Raw genomic sequence first — 22584 nt, 5'->3', positions numbered from 1 at the left:
GTCGTACTTTTCATTTCTTTTTTACATTAAGTTGATTGTTTTAAGAATCAAAACTTATCTGCAATCAAAAATACTGAATCGCTCAATAATATACCAGTAAAACATGATTGTTAAAATTAAAAAGAAAAAAGAAAAACAGTACTCAAACAGCATTCAAAAATACAGAGATAGGAATTGAGAACTGCCATATTATTTAGATGAACTTGCATATGCTAACCTATCATAGAGAAGAATTTTAGTCCATTCCGCCAACTTAATAATCCAAAAATAGGGCATCAAATTTCGCATTGAACCGGAAGTTTGCAAGGCCGGTGTGCTCAATTTATTTGATTTTCTTCCTCATATGACCATGCCGAAAGTAACCTTGTTATGATTACCAAGAAAAATCATTCCAAGAAAACAAAAAGCTCTTGCTAATGAAGTTCTGTTGAAATCACCTCTTACCTTCATTGCTTTTCTTATTTTTATCCTCATGATATTTACTTAATAATCAACAACATCATGTTTAACTAGTTTGACAAAAATTATTCACTTTGGTATGAACAGTAACAAGACATTAGCCATTAAGTGGATGATGTAGGTTTATATTTTTTTTCTCTCTTTTTTTTTTGGGAGGGGGGGGTAGAGTGGTTGTACATGCATCAGAAAATGATTTGCTTGTGTGTGTGTGTGTGTATATATATATATAAAAGATGTTGGATGGGTATTGAACAAACAATTAACAAAAACTTTGGGAATGAAGGAAAACTTTTTATTGTTAGCATAAAGGTAACATACACAGTTCACCATCTACAAATGCATAACACTTACCTGTTTTATAATAACTAGAACCTTCATATAAAATGACCAATATTTCGCATATTGCAGTTGGATTCATTAAGATCATTAGTGCTCCTAAACTCCTAGATCAACGGCACTATTTACAAAATCAGATTTCCAACCAGTCCAACGCATTTGTCTGCTCAGCGATGGCCATACTGGCATACTTTTCTAGCTACTTGACTTCCACATGAATGGCATTTCTTATGCACCATTATAGTTTTTCTTAAGATCAGGTGTGATTAAGGTGTGTTAACGAGTATTTATGGTCAGGTGTGATTAAAGTGTGTTAACGAGTGTTTATTGAATACCCATTAAAAAAATCCTTCTTGTTTTTGTCTTCATGATAATTTTTGACAAAAATTATGCATATGATTGACATTTCTTCTGCACCATCCGAGTTTTCTTAATGTATACGGAAAATTCACACTCCAAAATTTTGGAGTTCAAAATTTTAGTATTATTAATGCACAAATCAACATGTCCTGTGCAAATCGGAATGTTCATGTGAAATGACCAAAATGCCCTAAGGGCAATCAGTGAATCCTTAAGATACTCTCCTATCCAAGAAGAAAATTTCAAAACCTGATTTCCAACCTGTCCAAGGCACCAAAACGTGAAAATTTAGCTTGTTGCCATATACATAACTTCCTTATGCTTGTCATATTTGATAGTTGTTATACACCTTCCTAAATTTCTTATATATACGCAAAGTTCAGACTCGAAGGTAGTATAGTTCAAAAAGCAAGAATACTCCAAAGATGGAGATCAAGAAAACCCAAATTCTTCTTCTCTCAACTCTCTTGCTTTCATCTTTGGCTCTCAAGATCCTTGGGAAGAGCCACAGGGAAGCTGACCATCAACTTTTCATGGCCAAATTGAAGCCTAATTCTAACATTGATAAATCCCACTTCACACCATTTGAGAATCCACCTGAGCCTATGCAAGATGGGCTGAAAGAGAAGGATATCATTCAGGAATTGCCCGGACAACCCCCCGTTATTTTCAAACAGTATGGTGGATATGTCACCATCAATGCCACTGCCGGCAGTGCCTTCTATTATTACTTCACCGAAGCACAGGATCCCAAGAAAGCTCAAGATTTACCCCTTCTCCTTTGGCTGAATGGAGGTATTTATATGTACTTTAAACTAACTTCGATCTTCTTGAGTTTCCTTTCCCTTTTTTTCCCTGTCTACTCTTCAGTTTGTGAACTTGCTTGTTTACAAAATTGCCTTTTACATCAGGTAATTTTCGTTGTGTCCAGAATTACATGACAAAAATGCAACGACTAACAGTCAGTTTTTGCTACGTTTTTTGAACGCTACATTGACAATTATTGGGGCCAGCACAGCTGTATAGGACCTGATTTTGATGTTTCGTATGCGATTTATGCATGTTGCCTATGAGCTGTGAGGTTGTTCTGTTTTTTCTAGTAAGTTGAGTCTTCTTTCTTAATGATTAAGGAAGTCTAGTAATCCCACCTAATCAATGGAAAATTGAGTTTCTTTTCGGGCGGTTTTCTGCAGTGTTTGGATTAAGGGGAAGGAAAAAGAAGGAAAAGAAAGGATAAGGAAAGAGTAGATAAAAGTGGCTTGGTCCATGTGTCCAAAGTAAGGAGAGATGTGTAAATTGGGCAAGTAAAAGAAATTTAATTTATTCGGTTTTTTTGGTTTAATGGATGCGCAGTCATATGTAAATTAGGCAAGTTAAAGTGATTCAATCCAATTCAATTCATTAGGTTATTCTAACAAGTGCCGATTGTTATACACTTAAAATCATATAAATCATATCCAACTTATCATATAAATGCATATATGTTAACAATTATTGTCTTTCCTTATATTTTCATAAATTTGTAATTTAACTTTGTCTTTTCAAAATATCAATAACTAAAGTCCACTTAACCAGTGTCCACAAACTAAATGTAAAATAAACAAGTAAGCCCAACATTGACCTTTCCCCTAAAAAAGTTAAAGAAGACCAAATCCTTCCTATTCCCCTCTACCTCCCCTCTCATCCCCTCAATCCAAATGATGCCATATGTATATGGTATGCTTTTTCTTTGTCATATGACACTTGTAAGTCTTTTCTACTCGAGTCCATGATTCATACGCCAATGGACATAAGAATTCGCATGAAAAATATTAAGAAACTTCTTCATTTGCTTTACTATGACATCTACTAAATCCATTTAAATATCATTTAAGTTTCTTGATTAATTTAATTATCTATTTCAGGGTAATCATCGAGTTATGTCTAGATTTTAATAAACTATGCTCATTCTGTAACACTACTAGTTCATATTGTGTTCAGAATGATGAGGCATGGATGTCGATTTGGTTTAATAAGTACCCCAAAGAGATAAAATCATTGTCAAAAGTCTTTCTTTTTCTTCTTTCTACATGCAAGTAATCACAGTCAAAAGTAGTAAGCCAAAAGAGCAACGTACCCCACAACTCCTTAAAACTATTTCGGTCTTAAAAGTTTTGGTCCCTCATCCATTTGTCGACTTAAGTCTCTCATTGACTCCACACTCCCCACCCCCCACAACAAAAAAAAAGAAAAAGAAAACAAAAAAAAAAGTGTAAAATTTTGGCACTTCCATCAATTCTAATTTTAGTGTTAATTCACTAACACTTGATAATCTACATGAAATCCTTCTGAGTTTTTCAGTTTTCTAAGATCAGAAATTAGTAGTAGGGTCTAAAGTGTCATTTCAAAAGCAAGTGGGGGTTGTTGAATCAGGGTGCACTTTGAGATGACAAGGTGGACTAACCGACAAAGTGCATCTAATCTTAAACTCGTTTTAGAGTTCACACCCTGTTCAGGATTCTAATTCAATCAAAATCAAGAGAAATAATCACATATTGACCCAAAAGGGGGGCCTACTTTAAAATATTATGTTTTCTAATAAATATTATAAAAACTTTAAATTAATTTACATACTCATTCAAACTCTCAAACAAAGGGAAGGGAGGAGGAATGGAGCAAGAAGAGGAGGAGGGAGGAGGGGCAGAGAGAGGAGGGGAGGGGAGGCAGTGGCAGACGTGTTGGCCTGCAGTGGTGGCTAGAGCAGCGACGGTAGCAAGGAGGAAGAAGAAGAGAAAAGAAAGGGGAAAAAGGAAAAGCAAAAGCAAAATAATTTTTTGTATCAATTTTTCGACAAAAGCTTTTTTATAAATTACAGTAAAATTTTATACAAACACTTAAATATACACCATCCAAACGGACCCTTTAATTCAATCAAAATTAAACACCTCAATTAACTCGTCATCGGCAGGATATGTAGAATGGTCAATTCAACGCGGCATAGGCTTTTATGTGTAATGCATTCAATTCAATATGAAATTTTCCCAATTTGTCACTTTCGAAACAGGTCCTGGCTGTTCTTCACTTGGCTATGGGGCAATGCAAGAACTTGGACCATTCAGGGTTGGTAGCGACGGCAAAACACTGTACAAGAATCAATATGCCTGGAATCATGGTGTGGAATTTTCTCTTGAAATTTTACTTCGTTTTGCCTTGTAAATGAAAGGTATTAATGTCTAGGTACTTAATAATTTTTCAATTATTTTGTTCTCCCAACAGTTGCCAACGTTCTGTTCCTAGAATCTCCAGCAGGGGTTGGATTTTCATACTCCAACGCAACGTCAGATTTGGAGAATTGTGGGGATACAAAAGCTGCTGCAGACAATTACATTTTCTTACTTAATTGGCTTGAGAGGTTTCCTGAGTACAAAAATAGAGATTTTTACATAGCTGGAGAGAGCTACGCTGGCCATTATGTGCCTCAATTAGCACATAATATTATTTACCATAACAAGAAGGCCAACAAGACAATCATTAATCTCAGAGGAATTCTGGTACGTCTCTCCACTTCCATCATTGGTTTAAACTTGATTTTTGTCGCCAAAGACAAGGAATTTTTGTTCAACTGTGGGCCTAACTTATCCTCCTCAAAGCGGAGACATCATTAGAGACTTTGGAGAAAAAGCATCCTCGTAATGTGAAACATGATAAGAAAATTCTAAGGCCCAAAGCTTTTTCTCCCACTTGTTCGTCAATCATCATAAAGCTACTCTTACTGTTTTAAACCTTTTTTCTTGAATGACAGAATTTATATGTTGTATTGAGAGTTAGTTCTCAAATCTAAAGCACTCAATTTACTGCTTCTGAATTTTAGTTTATTCCCATTAAAAAAAATTAGCTAAAGGCATATTTTGAAATCCAATTGACAACATAATAGAGTACTAAGTTTTATGAAATCAAAAGTCGAAAATCAGATGTTCAAAATCATTTGAGAAACAGGCACTAAGGAAAATCATAAATTTGCCAGCTTGACCACATCAACTTGGGTTTCATACAGTGGCGGAGCCATGTACAAGCAAGTGGGGTCAATTGACCCCACTTAACTTTGGAAAATTAGTTCTTAGGTTTAGGAAATTTAGAAAATTTTAAAGTTGCATCTTATTTGATCCCACTACATTTTATCAAATTCTCTTTTCTATATACATTGACCCCAAAAAATTAAAAATTCATAATTCTTACCATCACAATAATTTTGAATTTATTTCATATTATCTATGGAAGTTAGTTCAAGAATAAATTCATCTAAAATTTCCAAACACAAGGGGTAAACTTTCTTAAGTGGAGTGAGAAAATCAATTCTTCGAATCCTTTTTTTTTTTTTTCAAACTTCAAAGTCTTCAAAAACAAGAATTATTCAAGTGGATGGTAAACTTTTTATTTATAGTACGAAATTAAGTTATTATGATTTTTCTTTATACTAAGGTAAAGATAAATTTTATAAAAGAAACCCGTAGGATATCAAGTTGATGTTGATTCGCAAATTATTTTAAAAAATTCAAGAGGTTCAATTACTTACACTGAGAAAAGATGTATTTAACAAAATTGATAATGAATTGATTTTATAACATTTTAAAAAAAAAAAAAGAGTACTCATAGGGTACAATTATAATCTATATATAATATTAATAGTTTTAATTTTTTAAAAAATAAATTTTACTGTACGAAAATTTGACCCCACTTACTGTGGGGTCTTAGCTCCACTCCTGGTTTCGTACATTTGTTTCTTTAAGCTCCACTCCTGCTTGTACCCCATTTAAAACAAGACACTGAATATTACTTTTTGATTTGTTATAAATTGCATAGACATCTCGGAAACAGCTTCATGGAGGACCATATATAAGTTGAGTGGCATTGAGGAGGGACCCTTATAATCAAACTTCCACTTTCTGGGGAAGAAATTCAATAATTAGCTGTACAATATTCTAACCATATCCCAACTCGTGAATGTGACTGCTGTGAATAATTACATATAATTATTGAAAATGAGAGAGCTGTTAAATGCTAATTACTATGTTAACTTGTATATGGAACTGGATTAAACTTCCTCTTCTGTGCCAAATTGCAGATTGGAAATGCAGCCATCAATGATGAGACAGATAACAACGGCATGATTGATTTCTTTGCAAGCCATGCTTTGATTTCCCTAGAATCTTCAAGAGATATCCACAAATATTGTAATTTCTCAGCGGATGCCGAAACATCAGATGAGTGCATTAAAAGCGTACAAGAAGCTGGCAACATGGTTGGAGCTATTGACATCTACAATATCTATTATCCTATGTGCTTGCACACTAATCTGACCAGCATCCCTAAGCCGTTTTCGGTGAGTTTTCTTTTCTGCTTTTGGTATTGGACACTTTTGTTTTTGGGACTTTTTGGAAGTGATTCGACCATATTATACAACAGGACTGGTTAGTGGCATTTCTGAATTACTTTGGTTGCACCCAAAAAAGATTTGTTGGCTTTATTGCCAAAACTCAAATTGTGATGTCACTGAAATTTATTTTTAATAAAATTCCAAGATTGTCCTACTCAAGCCAAAGCAAATATCATAACAAATAGACCTGAAAGGGTAGTCTTGTCATTCATGTGGTAAAATATTTCAAGAAAACCAATATCATTTGCTCAAAGATTTGTTCTAGCCACAAACCAACACCACATTCAGCAGGTTCTTAGCTAGTGGTATGTGGCTAAGTAGTCATAAATTCCTTTTTCCAGAACCCAAAAAAGGAAAAAAGGGGGAAATATTTAATTAAAATTATTTCTGGTTAAAAGAAAAGGTTAAAAAAATAATTTCATTTCATAAAATATTTCGACATGTCAATTTTTTTAATGTGATGTACAGATAATGGAGATCGATCCATGCAGTGAGTATTATGTTCAGTCATACTTTAATCTTCCTGAAGTACAAGAGGCAATGCATGCCAATTTCACCAAATTACACTACAATTGGGAACCGTGCAGGTTTTGTATCTTTTTGCTTTTTTTTTTTTTTCTAATTATGTCTTTTTACGAAATTTTGATTGGTCCGATTCTTCCTACTAAATAAATGAATAAAAAATTGCAGTGACGTTATTAAACACTGGGGAGATAGTTCATCAACAGTTCTTCCTCTTATTAAAGATTTGATGGAGAATGGTATCCGAGTGTGGACATTCAGGTAATTTGCTCGTATATTACATGCAGATGAACAGAGATTACAATTATACACACAAATACATACTTACCTTCACGCACACATATAGGTATACATATATACACACATATACATACAAATATATTCATACATACATATATACATATATATATATATATATAGGGTAAATCTTTTATACATTAACAGTATATATACTACAGAATTTAAATGTATATCACATATGTAAAATTTGATGTTTAAATTCAAATTTAAATAATGTGGTATTTATGCAATTTCGTCAATGTATATATTGATAGTGTAGAAAAGATTTATTTATACACACGCGTACATAAAGGGCATGTCACAAGGAGACAAAGATATTTATAAAGTGGAGTGGGGGTAGGCTTGAAAACAGAAGTTTGACTGCATCCTTTCTCTTCGTGAAAAAATTATTTGTTCAATTTTGGTATCAACTGCCAATGACCCAATCATTTATCAAGAGTCATTTCTATAGTTAAATAACTTATTGGACACATTACTATTATTAAAACTTCTATAGTCCACAAGATACATGATGTAACGTATCTTTTTGTAGAGTACTCCCTCCACCAACCTTGTCCCACCTTTCTTTTCTTTTCTTTTTTTTTAAATTCACTTCCTATTAATATCACCCCTTAAATTTACATTTTTGCATTAAACAATTAAATGTTTTGTAATGATAATCTTTGGCAAAATGCATCCATTTATGAAGTATAAGTTCTTCAAACCTGACCTGGCCTGGCCAATTCCCACAATGGTCATTTTTGGCTTACGTATCGATTTTGAAGGATTTACATTCTTGCTTTTCCATTGTCTCTATTACATTGCACATCAAAATAACCTTTGGTGTTACTTTTTTGTTCTTATCAACAGTGGTGATGTAGATGGAAGGGTGCCAGTCACTGGAACACAATATTCCCTAGAAACCATGAATATTACAGCTTTAAATTCTTGGCGTCCTTGGTATCGTGATGGGGAGGTTAGCATTTCAACCAATACTTAGACTTTGGTTCTTACCCCAAAAAAAAAAAAGCTTCAATAAGTATTTTTTTTAATATATTTTTGTCTTCTAGGATCCACCTATTGAGGACCCTAATGGGTAGCAATAGTATTGATATATTACCACATATTAAGAATCTTATTTTTTAAATTGTAATAATAATCTTAACTTATTGTCACGTATACTAATTTTTTTTTCTTTTGATTTTTGTCATTAGGTTGGTGGATATGTTCAAGATTACAAGAATAATTTAACATTTGCAACAGTTAGAGGTGCTGGTCACCAAGTACCAAGTTACAGACCTGATCGAGGTCTTTCACTAGTTTCAAACTTTGTAACAGGGACTCCACTCCCTGAAAAATGATTATACAAATAGATAATAGATTATCACAAAACTCTTTCATTGGGGATTTAACTCAATATGTTTCTTTTTCATTGACCCAAAATTCTAGTCATGGCAAAAGTACACAACTTGCTCGTCATGTTTTGGTTCATTTAGGGTCTGTTTGGTTGGCAGTAAAATGTTATCCTTGGGAAAATATTTTCCGTGGAAGTAATTTTCCAGGAAAATCATTTCCCTTTCATCATTTTCAGGCGTTTGGTTTGCCTAATGAAAATATTTTCTTCCTTCATTTTCTGGTGTTTGTTTAACTTTTGAAATATTTTCACTTTTACCTCTATCTATGCTTTCTACACATTATAACCACATACATTTTTCCATGCAAAATAAAAAAAAATTATCTCATTGTTTAACTTTAAAAAAAATCTTGGAGAAATGTATATATGAATAAAAAATTTCTCCTTAAGCAATAAACAAATTGCGAGCCATTCATTGTCAAATATCAATCACACGCAATGCTTATTGTAACATATATCTTACACTCTCACTGCTGAAAGTTTCTCTAGAAAAAAAGTCCATATTATACATAATTAATTACTAGCATAGGGTGAGCAAGGTGAGGTCTTTTTTTGATTTTGAACATACTACAAGTTTTGAAAGTTTGACAAATACTTTTATCAGGTGGGATGCATGCATTTCAGAAAACAACTTCAGTAAGTTTGGAAGGGAAGTTATTTTCCATAAGATGAGTGAAAATCTTTTACACAGTAAAATATTTTCAATAACTTTTGTGCAACCAAACACGAAAAATTAGGAAAATATTTTCCTGAAAAAGATTTTCACCCGAAACAAACGGTTCATCCTTTTTTTTTTTTTTACTTTATTAGCAATTTACTCTACAAAAAGCAGTGGGGATTATACATTGCAAAGTTGTTAAGATTTTCTTTTCTTTTGTGATTCTAAAACTTGGATTTGATTTCCGCATTGCACATCGCACCATCCCCTTCTTTAATTACAAGAACATGAAAAGAAAAAAATTAAAAGTTATTTGCAATGAGTTTGACCAAAAACTAACTTGTGAAGCCTTTTCAACACTAAGCATGAATGCCAAAATTAAAACGAGAATTTAATTGGAAGAACCACTTCAATACATATCATTGACAAATCCAAACTTATACATACGAAGATCGAATAACCAATTTTTCAATTTAAAAAAAAAAAACAAATTTTGAGTTACGAATGATATGTGGCAATTTTAGTTACAGAAAATATATTCCGTGTAAAATAATGTATGAATAAATAGTAATGTTTAATTGAATTAAAAGTTTCATCTACCAGAACAAAGGTCCAGTCAAATTGTATGAATGGGGCCCACCACATCTATCGAACCAGCCAAATAGAATTTGATAGTTGTGATTAATTGTGGCCCCGTCCGCAGTCAAAGATTTGAATGGCATAATTAAGTAATCTAAATTCTAAGTCCAAGCCTATATTGGAGTTAAGGTCAGGATTAGCTAGATTAGCTATGTCAGGCGCCCAGGCACAATGGCCTGAATCTGAGAACTGATTAGAATTGAAGGTGAGAACGAATTGGAAAAGAAGGGAAAGAATCAGAGGAAGTGAAAGGAAGTAAGAGAATCAGAGGGAACGAGATGCAATTTGTTATTACTCAAGCCGTATTCTTCACATGTGTGGGACCCTTTTATAACCAACTCTAACAACCTGCAAATTGCTAATTAACCGACTAACTAACTACTAACCCAAACGACACCGTTTGACTTCAATTGATTTATGCCCAATTTGAGCATTTATTACAACTAATTCATGTCCTAACAAGCTACCGCCAAGATTAGCTTTCCAAGTCTGTCTTCAAGTTCAAGATTAGCCACCGTCTTTAGCAAAATCTGCATGGGGGTTATCCTTGAGGGAGATTGGCAAAGCACCATCAAGAGGATTGAGAATTTTGAGCTAGATGACTATATACTCTACTATTATGATTGAGGAGGTCATTTTTCACTTGCAAAGTTCAACTCAGGAGATTTCTTGAACTTTCAGAAATAAGAATGTGGGTTATTATCACTTCACCTCCTTAACGTTTGGTGTCACTATCAATTTTTCTCTTAACGTTATTTTTTAGTCATTTTACCCCAAAGACTAACGGTCAAACTTAACGGAGTTTGTTAATTAAAGTAAAAAGACAAGTTTAGCCCTAAAAGTCATTATCACTTTACTCTCATAAACTATAGTCTCCCTATCAATTTACCCCATAGAGTTATTTTTTAGGCAATTTATCCCACCATTAAATCAACTTAACAAGTTAAAAAATTTTAGAGAAAGTACCCTCCTCTTTGTATAATAAAAAAATAAAAAATTTAAAGTGGCTTTTTTCATCTTTAGTATCAAGAAAAAAAATCAAAGTATTAATCTCTTTCTTCTTAGCAATCTTATTAATATTAAAACAAATAGAAAGATTGGGAGGGAGAGGGAGAGGGGGGGAGAGAGATAGCGAGAGAGAGCTCAATTATTATTTTTTTTTACAAAAAATACAAATAAGAAAGAATTAAATACTTTTATTATTTTAAAATTATTTTACTTTAATGTTTACCACCAGATTTGAATTCTAATCCCAACAACCTTAAATTAATACGATAATGTTAAACTTTTCTTTATTATTTTCTTTGCAAAATCTAATTTTCTGTCTCCTTCTTTCCTATCTCTTTTCCTTTTCCTAACATTAATAAGTGTGAAAAAAGAAATTTGAGAAAATCCTTTTATTTTTATATTTTTTGATCTCTTAAAGTGAAAAAAAGAAGAATAATCATTCCAACTTTTTTATTTTTAATTATATATATAAAAGGGTCAATATATTTAAAAATGTTTGACCATACTAATTAGATTAACGATGAAGTAAAATGCCTTGAAAATAATGTTAGAAATTAAAGCGATTATATCACTATAATTTAAAGAAATAAAGTAATAATAACAATATAGTAATGCTATAGAATAATAGGGTATTTTTGTCCAAAATTTCTTAACATGTTGAGTTGAATTACTTATGGGGGTGAAGTGACTAAAAGATAACGTTAGGGGGTAAACTGATAGTGGTGATATAGTTGAAGGGGGTAAAGTGATAATAATCCTAAGAATGTGGTTCCTCATCTTTCAGTTAAGTTTATATTAGCAATTTCTAATTCTTGTATTTGGAATGATTCTCCACCTACTTTTGTTGTTTCTAATCCTGTATTTGGAGTATTCAATTAATAAAATTTGCAAATTTTTTCTTGTTAATGTACATTATTTTACATAACCACTAGTTATTTATCTGTGCATTTGCACAAGCAGTTTTTATCTTTTTTTCCCTCTTTTTCCTTTTTAATATATATTGATATCAAAGAACTAAAATATTAAATAAAAATATTGAAGTTAAACACAATAAAAAATAATTAATTGATGAACAGGATAATCAAATTTTGCTTACTCTAATCATTAATGCAAAACACAATAAATTAAGGAAAGAAAGCTTATGGAAAAAAGGTAGGAGATTCTTGTTAAACTGAAAACTAAAAACTAGGTAAGTAAATTGTAAAATTTATAGATGTGGCCAAAAAATAGGGCATCCACTTGGCACAATGTGAGTGTAGTCAAATCAACAACTTACCATACAAAAAATTGAACAGCAAATTATTATATCAAGAGAAATAAAAAATAAAAGGAAAAAAATTTCCAAAATTTAGTAATAGTAAATTCTAATATATAATCAAGCCAAATAATAAATTACAAAACATGATTGGAGAGAAATAAAAAAAAACTGTGAGTTGATTGATAACAAGATTCAATAAGGCAAAATAAATACAAAATATATAAGGCAGAAACTAATAAATTGATTGAAAGTGAAAAAGAAAAGGGATTAATTGTTGAAAAAAATAGAAAGAGAATAAGAAAACTAAAAAACACAAATATTAAATACATTTACGAAGTGAAAAGATAGATAGTATAGTTCACTTGGCAGAAGATTAGAATAGTCAAGTCATCAGTCTTCCAAAATTGGGACTAAACATTGTTCTGTATGAATTAGGTGTTTTTAGAATATATGTAAAAAACTTTTATTGCAGATGTTTGGGTATTTCTGAGGTGTTTTTGAGGATGTATTTTGAGATATTTTTAAAATTAAAAATTTTTGAGGTATTTTTTCAAAAAATTGAATACTACCCACCACCATTGCCTTGTTCCCTTCTCCTTCCTTCTTTCTTCTCCCCTCCTTCCACCTCCCTATAGGGGAGGAAGGGAATGGTGTTGCGAGCTCCCTATAAGGGAGGGAGGGAAGGGTGTTGCGGGGAAGAGTAATGGAGACGAGGGGAAGAGAGAGGACGAAGAAGGAGGAGAGAAAGAAAGAGGAAGGAGAGAGGAGAGGGGAGGGGTAGCGGTGGTAGTAATGGTGGTGGTGGAGGTAGAGGTGGAGGAGAAGGGAAGAGGAAAGAAGTGGTGGTGGTGGCGGGTGGTGGCTTGTGAGTGGAAGAAGAAAATATGATAAGATTTTTTTTTGTGTAAATTGTATTTAAAATTGTGTGTGTTTTTGGAGCTGTTAAAGTAGACTCCACATACAAAAATAGTTTTCGAAAAAAAAGTGCAATCCATATGGAGCCTATTTTTATTATATGCATATATGATTAATTAGGATCAATTAGAAAGATAATATCTTGTATAAATTTTTTTTCGAAATTCATTTAAGTTAGTTGTATAGGTACATTGTACTATAAATCCTATAAATGTAGGCCTTTTAATATTTGTTACAAATTTTTCAATCCCAAATTTTGTTCCCTATCCTAAATTTCCTTAACATTTCCACAAATTAAAAAAAAAATTCTTCAGCCCTTCACAGCAAACGAGGTAACGAAAGCTCTCTCTCGGATGCATCCATATAAATCTCTAGGTCCAAACGGTTTTAGTCCCCAATCTTTTTTCAGAAATATTGGAATATTGTTGGCCAAGATATCACCTTTTTTTGTCTATCTTTTTTGAATAATTGTGTCTTCAATGATCAAGTTAACTTTACTCATCTTGTTTTTATTCCTAAGTGCAAAAACCCTGACCAAATATCTCAATTTAGGCCCATCTCTTTTTGTAATGTTGTTTATAAACTGGCTTCGAAGGTTCTTGCTAACAGAATTAGATCCCTTTTGCTTGAAATCATTTCGGAATCCCAGCCTGCTTTCATTCCAGGCAGGCTTATTACTGATAATGTTTTGGTCTCATATAGGGATGCCTTTTATTTTAATAGTAAAATTACATAAAGACTCAACTCAATAAGGCCAAAGCTCGACTCGACTCGACTCGTTTGCAGTTCTAGTTGAACTACACCACTTTATAAAGGCTAAAACTTAGGGTAAAGATGGTCTGCTGTCGCTGAGTTAGACATGAGTAAAGCCTTTGATATGGTAGAGTAAAATTTTCTTTTAAAAGTTATGAATGCTCTTGGTTTTGACTCTTGTTTCATCTCTCTAATCCATAAATGTATTTCCTCAGTCACCTTTTCCTTCATGCTCGATGGCGTTCAAGTGGGCTCAATCACCGCCCAAAGAGAAATTAGACAAGGTGAACTTTGTCACCTTATTTATTTCTTATTTGCAGCGAGGCTTATCTATTTCTTTCCCAGTTACACTCTTAGGAAAAATTGCCAATTCCATCCCTCAACTTTTTCACTGGTGCCAATTCAGTCCCTAAATTTTATTTCTAACTAATTTGATACGTGAACTTATTTTACGATTCCAATTAAACACCTTCGCAGCGGAGCCACCACCTAAAACTAATCTAGCTCCTAATTGACCAAACTAAATAGAGATATTTTGGAAACATCACTCATGAGTTTATAATAAGTCAAGCAAATTGTGCAAAAAATCATGTAAAAAATCATCAGATAAAACTTTTTAAAATCATGTAAATATCTAGGATCTTCTGTTTGAAACGAAGTTTAGCGTTTTTTATTTATGTTTTACGTTACTTTTTCTTCTTTTATTTTGGAAAACTGATGTAGCCTATAAATAGGCATATCTTAGGATTTTTTTTCACCCATTTTTTTCTTTGTTTTTTGTTGACTGCTGTTGTATGACAACATAGGCATTGACATTTTACGAAATTTGATAGTTTTGGAATGTTTATCAAATCAATTGATTTATGGACACAAGGGGAGTAATCAGCATTTATTCTTGCCTTCTGGTAGTGTTATCTACTTTTTTTTTTAAAATTATTTTTACATGAGAATGGTTAAGGATATGTGGAAGGCTTTGGTGGTGATACCGTTAAGCAGGGGTGGGCAAAAAAACCCACCCTACCTGAAAACCCGGCGAACCCGATGCGATTCGATCCGAAAAATAGGATATTCAATCCGATTTTTCTTAGCAGGACATATGAGGGTTGGGTACCTGTGAAAAATGGATACGGATACGGATAAAAAAAAAACAAAATTCCCTGGGTACCCGACCCGCAGGGTATATTATATAAATATTAATAATTAGGGTTCATTTTATAATTTTATAATTTTATAATTTTTAATCCTAAATGTAAGTGAAGTGGCTCATAGTTTCATATTCAAATATCATATGATCCGCCTCTCCTCATATTGTTGAAGAAAGCGAATATTCTCTGTGAAACCTGAATCAAATGAACAAAATGAAGAAAAATTTGTGAAACTCTATCATAAAAATTGTTCATCCCTTTTATCCTTTTCATTTTTATTCTACCTCCATCTATCTTTCTTGCAAATTTTTCATCAATTCAATCAAAGATTTGTGTTTGGAGTTCCAATTTTCTATTAGCTAGATAATTAAAACATTTGTGTCTTTCATTTATTTAATTATTTGATTTATTTTATTGTAATTATGTCTCTTAAATTTGTCTCTTTTATTTTAGTGCAAGAAATTTATTTTTCTTTTTCATCACCTTTAATGCCATAAGGTCTATTCCAAAGACGTAAGGAAATTGGAAAAGATTTTTCAAGTTTATTTTGGTTATGCTTTCTCCAAAAATAATTAGCTCTGTTCAATTCTTTTTCAGTCTTGATTCCACAGTCGACTCATTTGGGATGCAGTCTTGTACCATGACATCCTTAAGGAAATTGGGGAAGTTGCTATATACTTATTATCCTTGTGTCTGTTGTGTTGTAGAAGGATGAAATGTGTAAGAATGGTGATGTACTCAAAATTAACATGAAATTTCTTTTTATCTATTAGATATTATAATTTTAATATATTATAATTCTAATGTGTGAGATTGGTTTGATTGTTGGATGAACTATATGAGAATGGTGATGTATGGACTTTGCTTACAATATCTCTACCAATATTAATTGGAAAACATGTTTGTTTTTTAAATTGAAAAACATGTTGATATTAAGTGCAAAACAATTTTTTTATTGGAAAATAGTTTTTTTTTTAGGGTCGGGTACCCTATGACCTGCCCCTTTTTTACTTGAAAATATTAGGAGCGGTTTAGAGTTACAAAATGGCTGATCCGATATATTAGAGTCAAGTTAGCCAAATTATGTTAGGGGCGGGTACTCGACCCGTGTCCACCCCTACCGTTAAGGAAAGGAGAGAAGATACAAAATGTTAGATTATATACATCCAAATTGAAAGTTAGTCTTTTTTTTTTTTTTAAACAAAATGACTTAAGTAATCAGGGAATAGCTTTAGAACTATGTCGTTTGATAATTTTCAACAAATTGACTGTTTTAAGCTTTTCATGTAGTATATAATTGTTTATACAGTCCTGTCTTACTCTTCGTGCCATAATCTTCTCTTTTTTTGGGCCACCATTTAGTCATTTTCTTTTGAAGGCTGCTTTACTGGAATTTTGAGGAAGTTTCGCCGGAAATAAGGGCAAATGTTGCAAAGAATCGTCCATCCCTATATGATATCCGTCAGATAGCAAAGCCCAATTGTTCCTTTTTCATACCCATTGTGAAGCTAAATGCTTTGAGCCCATTAGTTTTGGATCACAGTGTAATAAGACATATTTCTGAGGGTCTTGTCTCAGATTATTTGAAGTTGCTTTTATTTCTTAAATTGTAATATTAATCTTGGCCTTATGATCATGTGTGTGTGCGTGTCTCTATGTGTGTGTGTGTATATATATATATATTGGTTTTGATTTTTGTGGTGGATAATGTTTAAGAATGCACGGATAATTTAATTTAACTTTTGTAACAATTAGAGATGCTGGTCACTAGGTGCTAAATTACAAGCATAGCATAGTTGTTAATATTTTCATTTCTTTTGTCATTCTTTAAAAAAAAAAAAGTTTTGTCTCATTTCATATTGCACATCCCACCATCCCCTTCTTTAATTATAAGAACAGAAAAGGAATAAAAAATAAAAAATTATTTGTATTGAGCTTGCCGTATACTGGCTTGCGAAGCCTTTGCCACGCTGAGCATGAATTAGAACATCCACATTTGTACATGGAAGGGTTAATGTTCTCTACACTGTAGGCTAACAGAGTTGGATGCATCTAACAAATATAAAATTTAGATATGAAATCTAAATTATGATAGGAGAGCCAGTCGGATAGTGCTAGATTTTGAATTAATGGATGACCAATGCAGTCCCGGGACAATGAGATGTTAACACAAATTTTTTTTTTTTTTTAATTATGATAAGTTACCTTCTGTTGTAAATTATTTGCCACTAATAAAGTGGTTCCATACGTTCTTAAAACCCAAGTAGTAAGAACATTTACCAGCACTGAAATTCAACTCTCAATCCTTCTCTATTTGTATTTATAAATTAAAGCTCAAAATTTCTTTGACTAAAAGCCAAAAAAGTTATTGGAATATAACTGGTTCCATGTTATATAAACGGATTTACCAAAACTATATGCCCTTAGCTTTTCATTTCTTTTCTTCCTCTAATTTCGAACATCATTTAATACTATAAAAAAAAAAAAAAAACGAAGGAATTGAGGTTTGAGAATGGTAATGGCCATATGTAAGCTAAACAGTCAAAGAAGAAAAGTGTGTCAGGAAGGCTATAACCACATGAAAGTCAAAATCCTTATATTTAAAGACTAGCTATAAATACTTGAACGGTTGAACCCATCTTTGGCGTGGTTTTGCTAGGAAATGAACTTCTTTTTCTTTTGGTACGAGGATATGGCTTTCAATGGCAGCCACTCATTCAGATACAGTAGTAGATAATGAGCATTTAGAACTCTCAGGTTCTGGATGATAACAAAATGCTGATGCAACAGAGTGCCAGTTTTTGTGGTGCTAAGGCATCTTTTTCCTTTCCAAACTTAACTCTTAGAAAACCTGCCACAGTTCCATTGGCAAAGAAGCGCGATTTGCCAGGGAATTCATCAACTGAACAACCAAATTTTTCTCTCAAAATTTCAAACACATTTCTTGCACAGTCTGCGATTGCAGTGTTTTCACTGGGATTCATCGATGCCGGGTAAATATGTACATGTCTGCAGGTCCTTTCAGTTATCTTAATTTGTTATTTCTCGTTTTGCAATCACTTTGTGTTAATTCAGGTACAGTGGAGATTGGTCAAGAATTGGAGTTATCTCGAAAGAGAACGAGGATTTGCTGAAGGCTGCTGCTCTTGTTGTAGTTCCACTTTGCTTGTTTCTCATATTTTCTCTCCCCAAGAAATCAGAAGATTGATAATCTGTCTTTTAAGTTTTGAACAATAATTCGTTGTCCTTTCCAAACTTAACTCTTAGAAAACCTGCCACAGTTCCATTGGCAAAGAAGCGCGATTTGCCAGGGAATTCATCAACTGAACAACCAAATTTTTCTCTCAAAATTTCAAACACATTTCTTGCAGAGTCTGCGATTGCAGTGTTTTCACTGGGATTCATCGATGCCGGGTAAATATGTACATGTCTGCAGGTCCTTTCAGTTATCTTAATTTGTTATTTCTCGTTTTGCAATCACTTTGTGTTAATTCAGGTACAGTGGAGATTGGTCAAGAATTGGAGTTATCTCGAAAGAGAACGAGGATTTGCTGAAGGCTGCTGCTCTTGTTGTAGTTCCACTTTGCTTGTTTCTCATATTTTCTCTCCCCAAGAAATCAGAAGATTGATAATCTGTCTTTTAAGTTTTGAACAATAATTCGTTGTCCTTTCCAAACTTAACTCTTAGAAAACCTGCCACAGTTCCATTGGCAAAGAAGCGCGATTTGCCAGGGAATTCATCAACTGAACAACCAAATTTTTCTCTCAAAATTTCAAACACATTTCTTGCAGAGTCTGCGATTGCAGTGTTTTCACTGGGATTCATCGATGCCGGGTAAATATGTACATGTCTGCAGGTCCTTTCAGTTATCTTAATTTGTTATTTCTCGTTTTGCAATCACTTTGTGTTAATTCAGGTACAGTGGAGATTGGTCAAGAATTGGAGTTATCTCGAAAGAGAACGAGGATTTGCTGAAGGCTGCTGCTCTTGTTGTAGTTCCACTTTGCTTGTTTCTCATATTTTCTCTCCCCAAGAAATCAGAAGATTGATAATCTGTCTTTTAAGTTTTGAACAATAATTCGTTGTCCTTCTGGGAAAAATTTGGATGTACAAGCATCTTGCAGAATGCAAGGAATTATCCTAAGGGTGCTACTATTATGACTTACCAAAATAATTAGCGAAGTTCAGATGATTAGATTTTTCCTTTTCACTCTTCAGAGTTCAGATATTGCTGTTGTAGAAAATGTTAGAAATTTGGCATTCCAGCAATGCCACTAGATCGATCTCATTTCTTATTCCACTGCAATTTCGTTTAAATTGCAATACCTACAAGCCTAGATGACGCAAGGCAGAAGCGATTTAAATGGAATAGTTACACGAACTAATCCACAGAGGCAAACAAGGGTTGATTCATGATCAAACACCAAAAAGAAAATCCAAAATTCAACTAGAACCTCGTCTAGATTAGAGAAGAATCCAAACTAGGTACAGAATCCAAACACACCAAGTGTTAAAAATTTCAAGAATAATATCAAAAGTCTCATAAAACAAGCCCTAATACGTTCCTATATATAGCTAAGAAGTTCTAAATCAAAGAGGGAATGAAATTACATAAAAAATGGAAACCAAACGGAAAATGAAAAAACAACCTGATGAAGTCTGGCACCGGTTGTGGCGCTGGAGTTGTCGTCGGAAGTCTTCTGGAAGCAAAACGTGGGTGATGAAAACACAGGTGAGGCCATATTTTAGGCTGTGTTTTCATCCTGATGCTTCAGAATGTTCTCCGCGCCGCTTATTCTTATGCTCCTTTGCTTGATCCATTTGGTCTAAGATTTCTTGTGCCACTCATTCCACACCAGTCCTCTCCAATTCAAAAGAACTCGATCTCGAATTCCCAAGGAAACTTTCAAGCACCCACAGACTAGCTATCCCACGATTCTCCTTTGAAGTCAAAAAGACCTTTCAACCATCAACACGAACTGGATTATAAAGAAAACTTGCGAATCCATCGCCATGGACTCAGATACAAGTTCAAAAGCAATGACCATATCATTCTCCATTGTCAAAATAAATTTGGAATTGTCCTCTTGAACAATGAAAGTCTTCATTAGATCAGGCTTCTTCTCGACACCCACTGCTTGAAGATTCACCAGACTTTGATTCACCCAATCTTCACTAAAAGCTGGCATGAACTCTATTGGGGTTGTATCTAGTGGCTTACTGAGATGCACGCTACCTTCTTCAACTTGTGGTATTTTCTCTTCAAGTATATCATGAGAAATAACTTCTTCCACTTTGACAGCATCTAGCTCATTACCTCCATTCAAATCACAAACCAAAGTTATAATAGTTAATAAGTTATTGTCAACCATATGAACTACTTTGGACCGATTGGCACTAAAGCAATCTTCTTCTTGCCATCCTTAATGAAGCGATAGACATTTTCCCTTCCATAGAAAGTCACACCTTGATCATACTGCTATGATCTTCCAGATAACAAATGACATGCAACCATATCACACATAACACTATCAATATAATATTTACTTATGGACAAAGGAACTAAACACCTCTTTAAATACTTTTACAGATTTCACATCCTTTATCCAGCTAATCATGCAAGGCTCATGATGTAGTTCAACAAGCAAATTTAGCAATTTAACCAAAGTGCTAGAAATAAGATTTTCACAGCTTTCACTATCAATTACCAAGTCAAAAAATTGATTAAAAATTTTGCACCTGGTTCTAAAAATTTGCTCGCGTCATGTATCAAACTTTTCCTCCCTAGACTCAATTCTTTGCACCGCATACACTAGTCACTCATAGCTTTCCTCCTCCTTATCATCCTCAGGCTCATAGACATATTCTTTTTCTTCATCTTCTCCTTTGCCTGTGCGTCCCGTATTTTTCACAAAATTCATAGCCTTATGTTGTGGACAGTTATGTGATTGATGCCCAGATTGCTGACTTCTTCAACACTTATCACCCATTGGCTTAGCGTAGGGATTCATATTAGCTTTAGGATTTTGTGGAGGGTTTGGATTGGTATTGACCTTCTTAATAGTTCCCTTCACGTCACTAATTGGTCGTTTATCTTCTCTATACGTGCTTCGACAAACCTTTGGTGCTGACCAAGATGCTTCACTGAATGGCGATTCTACGAACTCTTCTACACGTTCCTCCGAACTCCCTTTCCCTACATTTCGTTTCCAAGCCAAATTCATCTTTGCTTTCAAGGCTAGGTTGTTTGCATCTGATAGCTTAAAAAATGGTTGAATACCAGTTTCTTCCCATACACTCGTATCTAAACCATCCAGGAGCCTCCACATGAGTTGACCCTCGGTCTCCATAATATTGTTACAGGATTGTAATTGCAAAAATTCAGAATAATATTCATGAACAGAACTTTACGTTGGGTACAGTGTTAAATTTGTAAGAACAAGTACGACTCCTACTCAGGCAGTAAAATCTAGTAGTCAAAAGAGGCTTCATTTTAACCCATGTGCTTACAGGCTATTTTCCTCAGTGACGCCTTCGAGATTGCAACTGTTCCCACCAAGATGACGCATTACTCTCCAATTGATAAGCCATGAATTTGACCTGTCAAGTCTCTGGGATTTCCATGTAGTTGAAGAATCTTTCAATTTCTGCAATCCAATCTAAGAATTCCTCAATACCCAAATCACCATTAAAGGAGGGAAGATCCACCTTCCATTTAAAATTTTCAGGCTCTCAATTTTGACGTGGATTACCTCTTTTTTAGGGCTTTCCCTGCCAAAATCAATTAATGTCTCGTTTTCAAACGAATCTTCCTCATAGGCCTGCTATCTATGAAGTCTTCGTTGCTCATCATTGACTCGAGTTCGGTCAAAGGGCACTCTCTCATCATTCAAACGATCCATCATGATATCCATGTTTTCCTGGATATAGTTAACCGAATTCTCCAAGCGACCAACTGTTTTTATCCAAGCGATCAATCCATCTGTTTGTAATCTAAATTTACAATTTAGGGGCAGAAGATTCATCACCAGATTTGTTGCCAGCCATTGGTATAATTCAGAAATAGGAGAAACCTACTCTGATACCAATTGACACAAGGTAGAAATGATTTAAATAGAATAGTTACACGAACTAATCCACAGTAACAAATAAGGGTTGATTCACGATCAAACCCCAAAAGGAAAATCCAAAATTCAACTAGAACTTTTTCCAGATTCAACAAGAATCCAATCTAGGTATTGAACCCAAACCATCAAGTGTTAAAAATTTCAAGAATGATGTCAAAAGTCTCATTAAATAACCCCTCATATGTTCCTATATATAGCTAAGAAGTTGTAAACCGAAAAGTAAACGAAATTACATTAAAAACGAAAATAAAGCGAAAAATTTTAAAAAAAAGTTTGATGTTTGTCAGTGGAAGTCTT

The 22584-nt window shown here is 33.6% G+C and overlaps 3 protein-coding genes across 3 annotated transcripts; all 3 read left to right on the top strand.

The window, feature by feature from the left end:
• The first annotated feature begins 1443 nt into the window (after positions 1-1443).
• LOC113763694 (serine carboxypeptidase-like 40) lies at positions 1444-8848 on the top strand. Its single transcript, XM_027307590.1, has 8 exons — positions 1444-1950; positions 4199-4306; positions 4411-4685; positions 6257-6514; positions 7037-7155; positions 7259-7351; positions 8240-8345; positions 8584-8848. Exons 1-8 carry the CDS (start codon positions 1581-1583, stop codon positions 8728-8730), a joined length of 1476 nt encoding a protein of 491 aa, XP_027163391.1. The 5' UTR covers positions 1444-1580; the 3' UTR covers positions 8731-8848.
• A 9015-nt stretch (positions 8849-17863) lies between these two features.
• On the top strand, positions 17864-18800 carry LOC113763697. The gene is made up of 2 exons (XM_027307595.1): positions 17864-18152; positions 18235-18800. Exons 1-2 carry the CDS (start codon positions 17935-17937, stop codon positions 18365-18367), a joined length of 351 nt encoding a protein of 116 aa, XP_027163396.1. The 5' UTR covers positions 17864-17934; the 3' UTR covers positions 18368-18800.
• LOC113759596 lies at positions 18580-19360 on the top strand. Its single transcript, XM_027302173.1, has 3 exons — positions 18580-18655; positions 18805-18994; positions 19077-19360. Exons 1-3 carry the CDS (start codon positions 18580-18582, stop codon positions 19207-19209), a joined length of 399 nt encoding a protein of 132 aa, XP_027157974.1. The 3' UTR covers positions 19210-19360.
• The last annotated feature ends 3224 nt before the right edge of the window (positions 19361-22584 follow it).

Source organism: Coffea eugenioides, chromosome 2 (assembly GCF_003713205.1).
Source record: "Coffea eugenioides isolate CCC68of chromosome 2, Ceug_1.0, whole genome shotgun sequence".
NCBI lineage: Eukaryota > Viridiplantae > Streptophyta > Magnoliopsida > Gentianales > Rubiaceae > Coffea > Coffea eugenioides.
The sequence above is the reverse complement of the archived record's forward strand: the minus strand, read 5'-3'. Positions and strand labels throughout refer to the sequence as shown.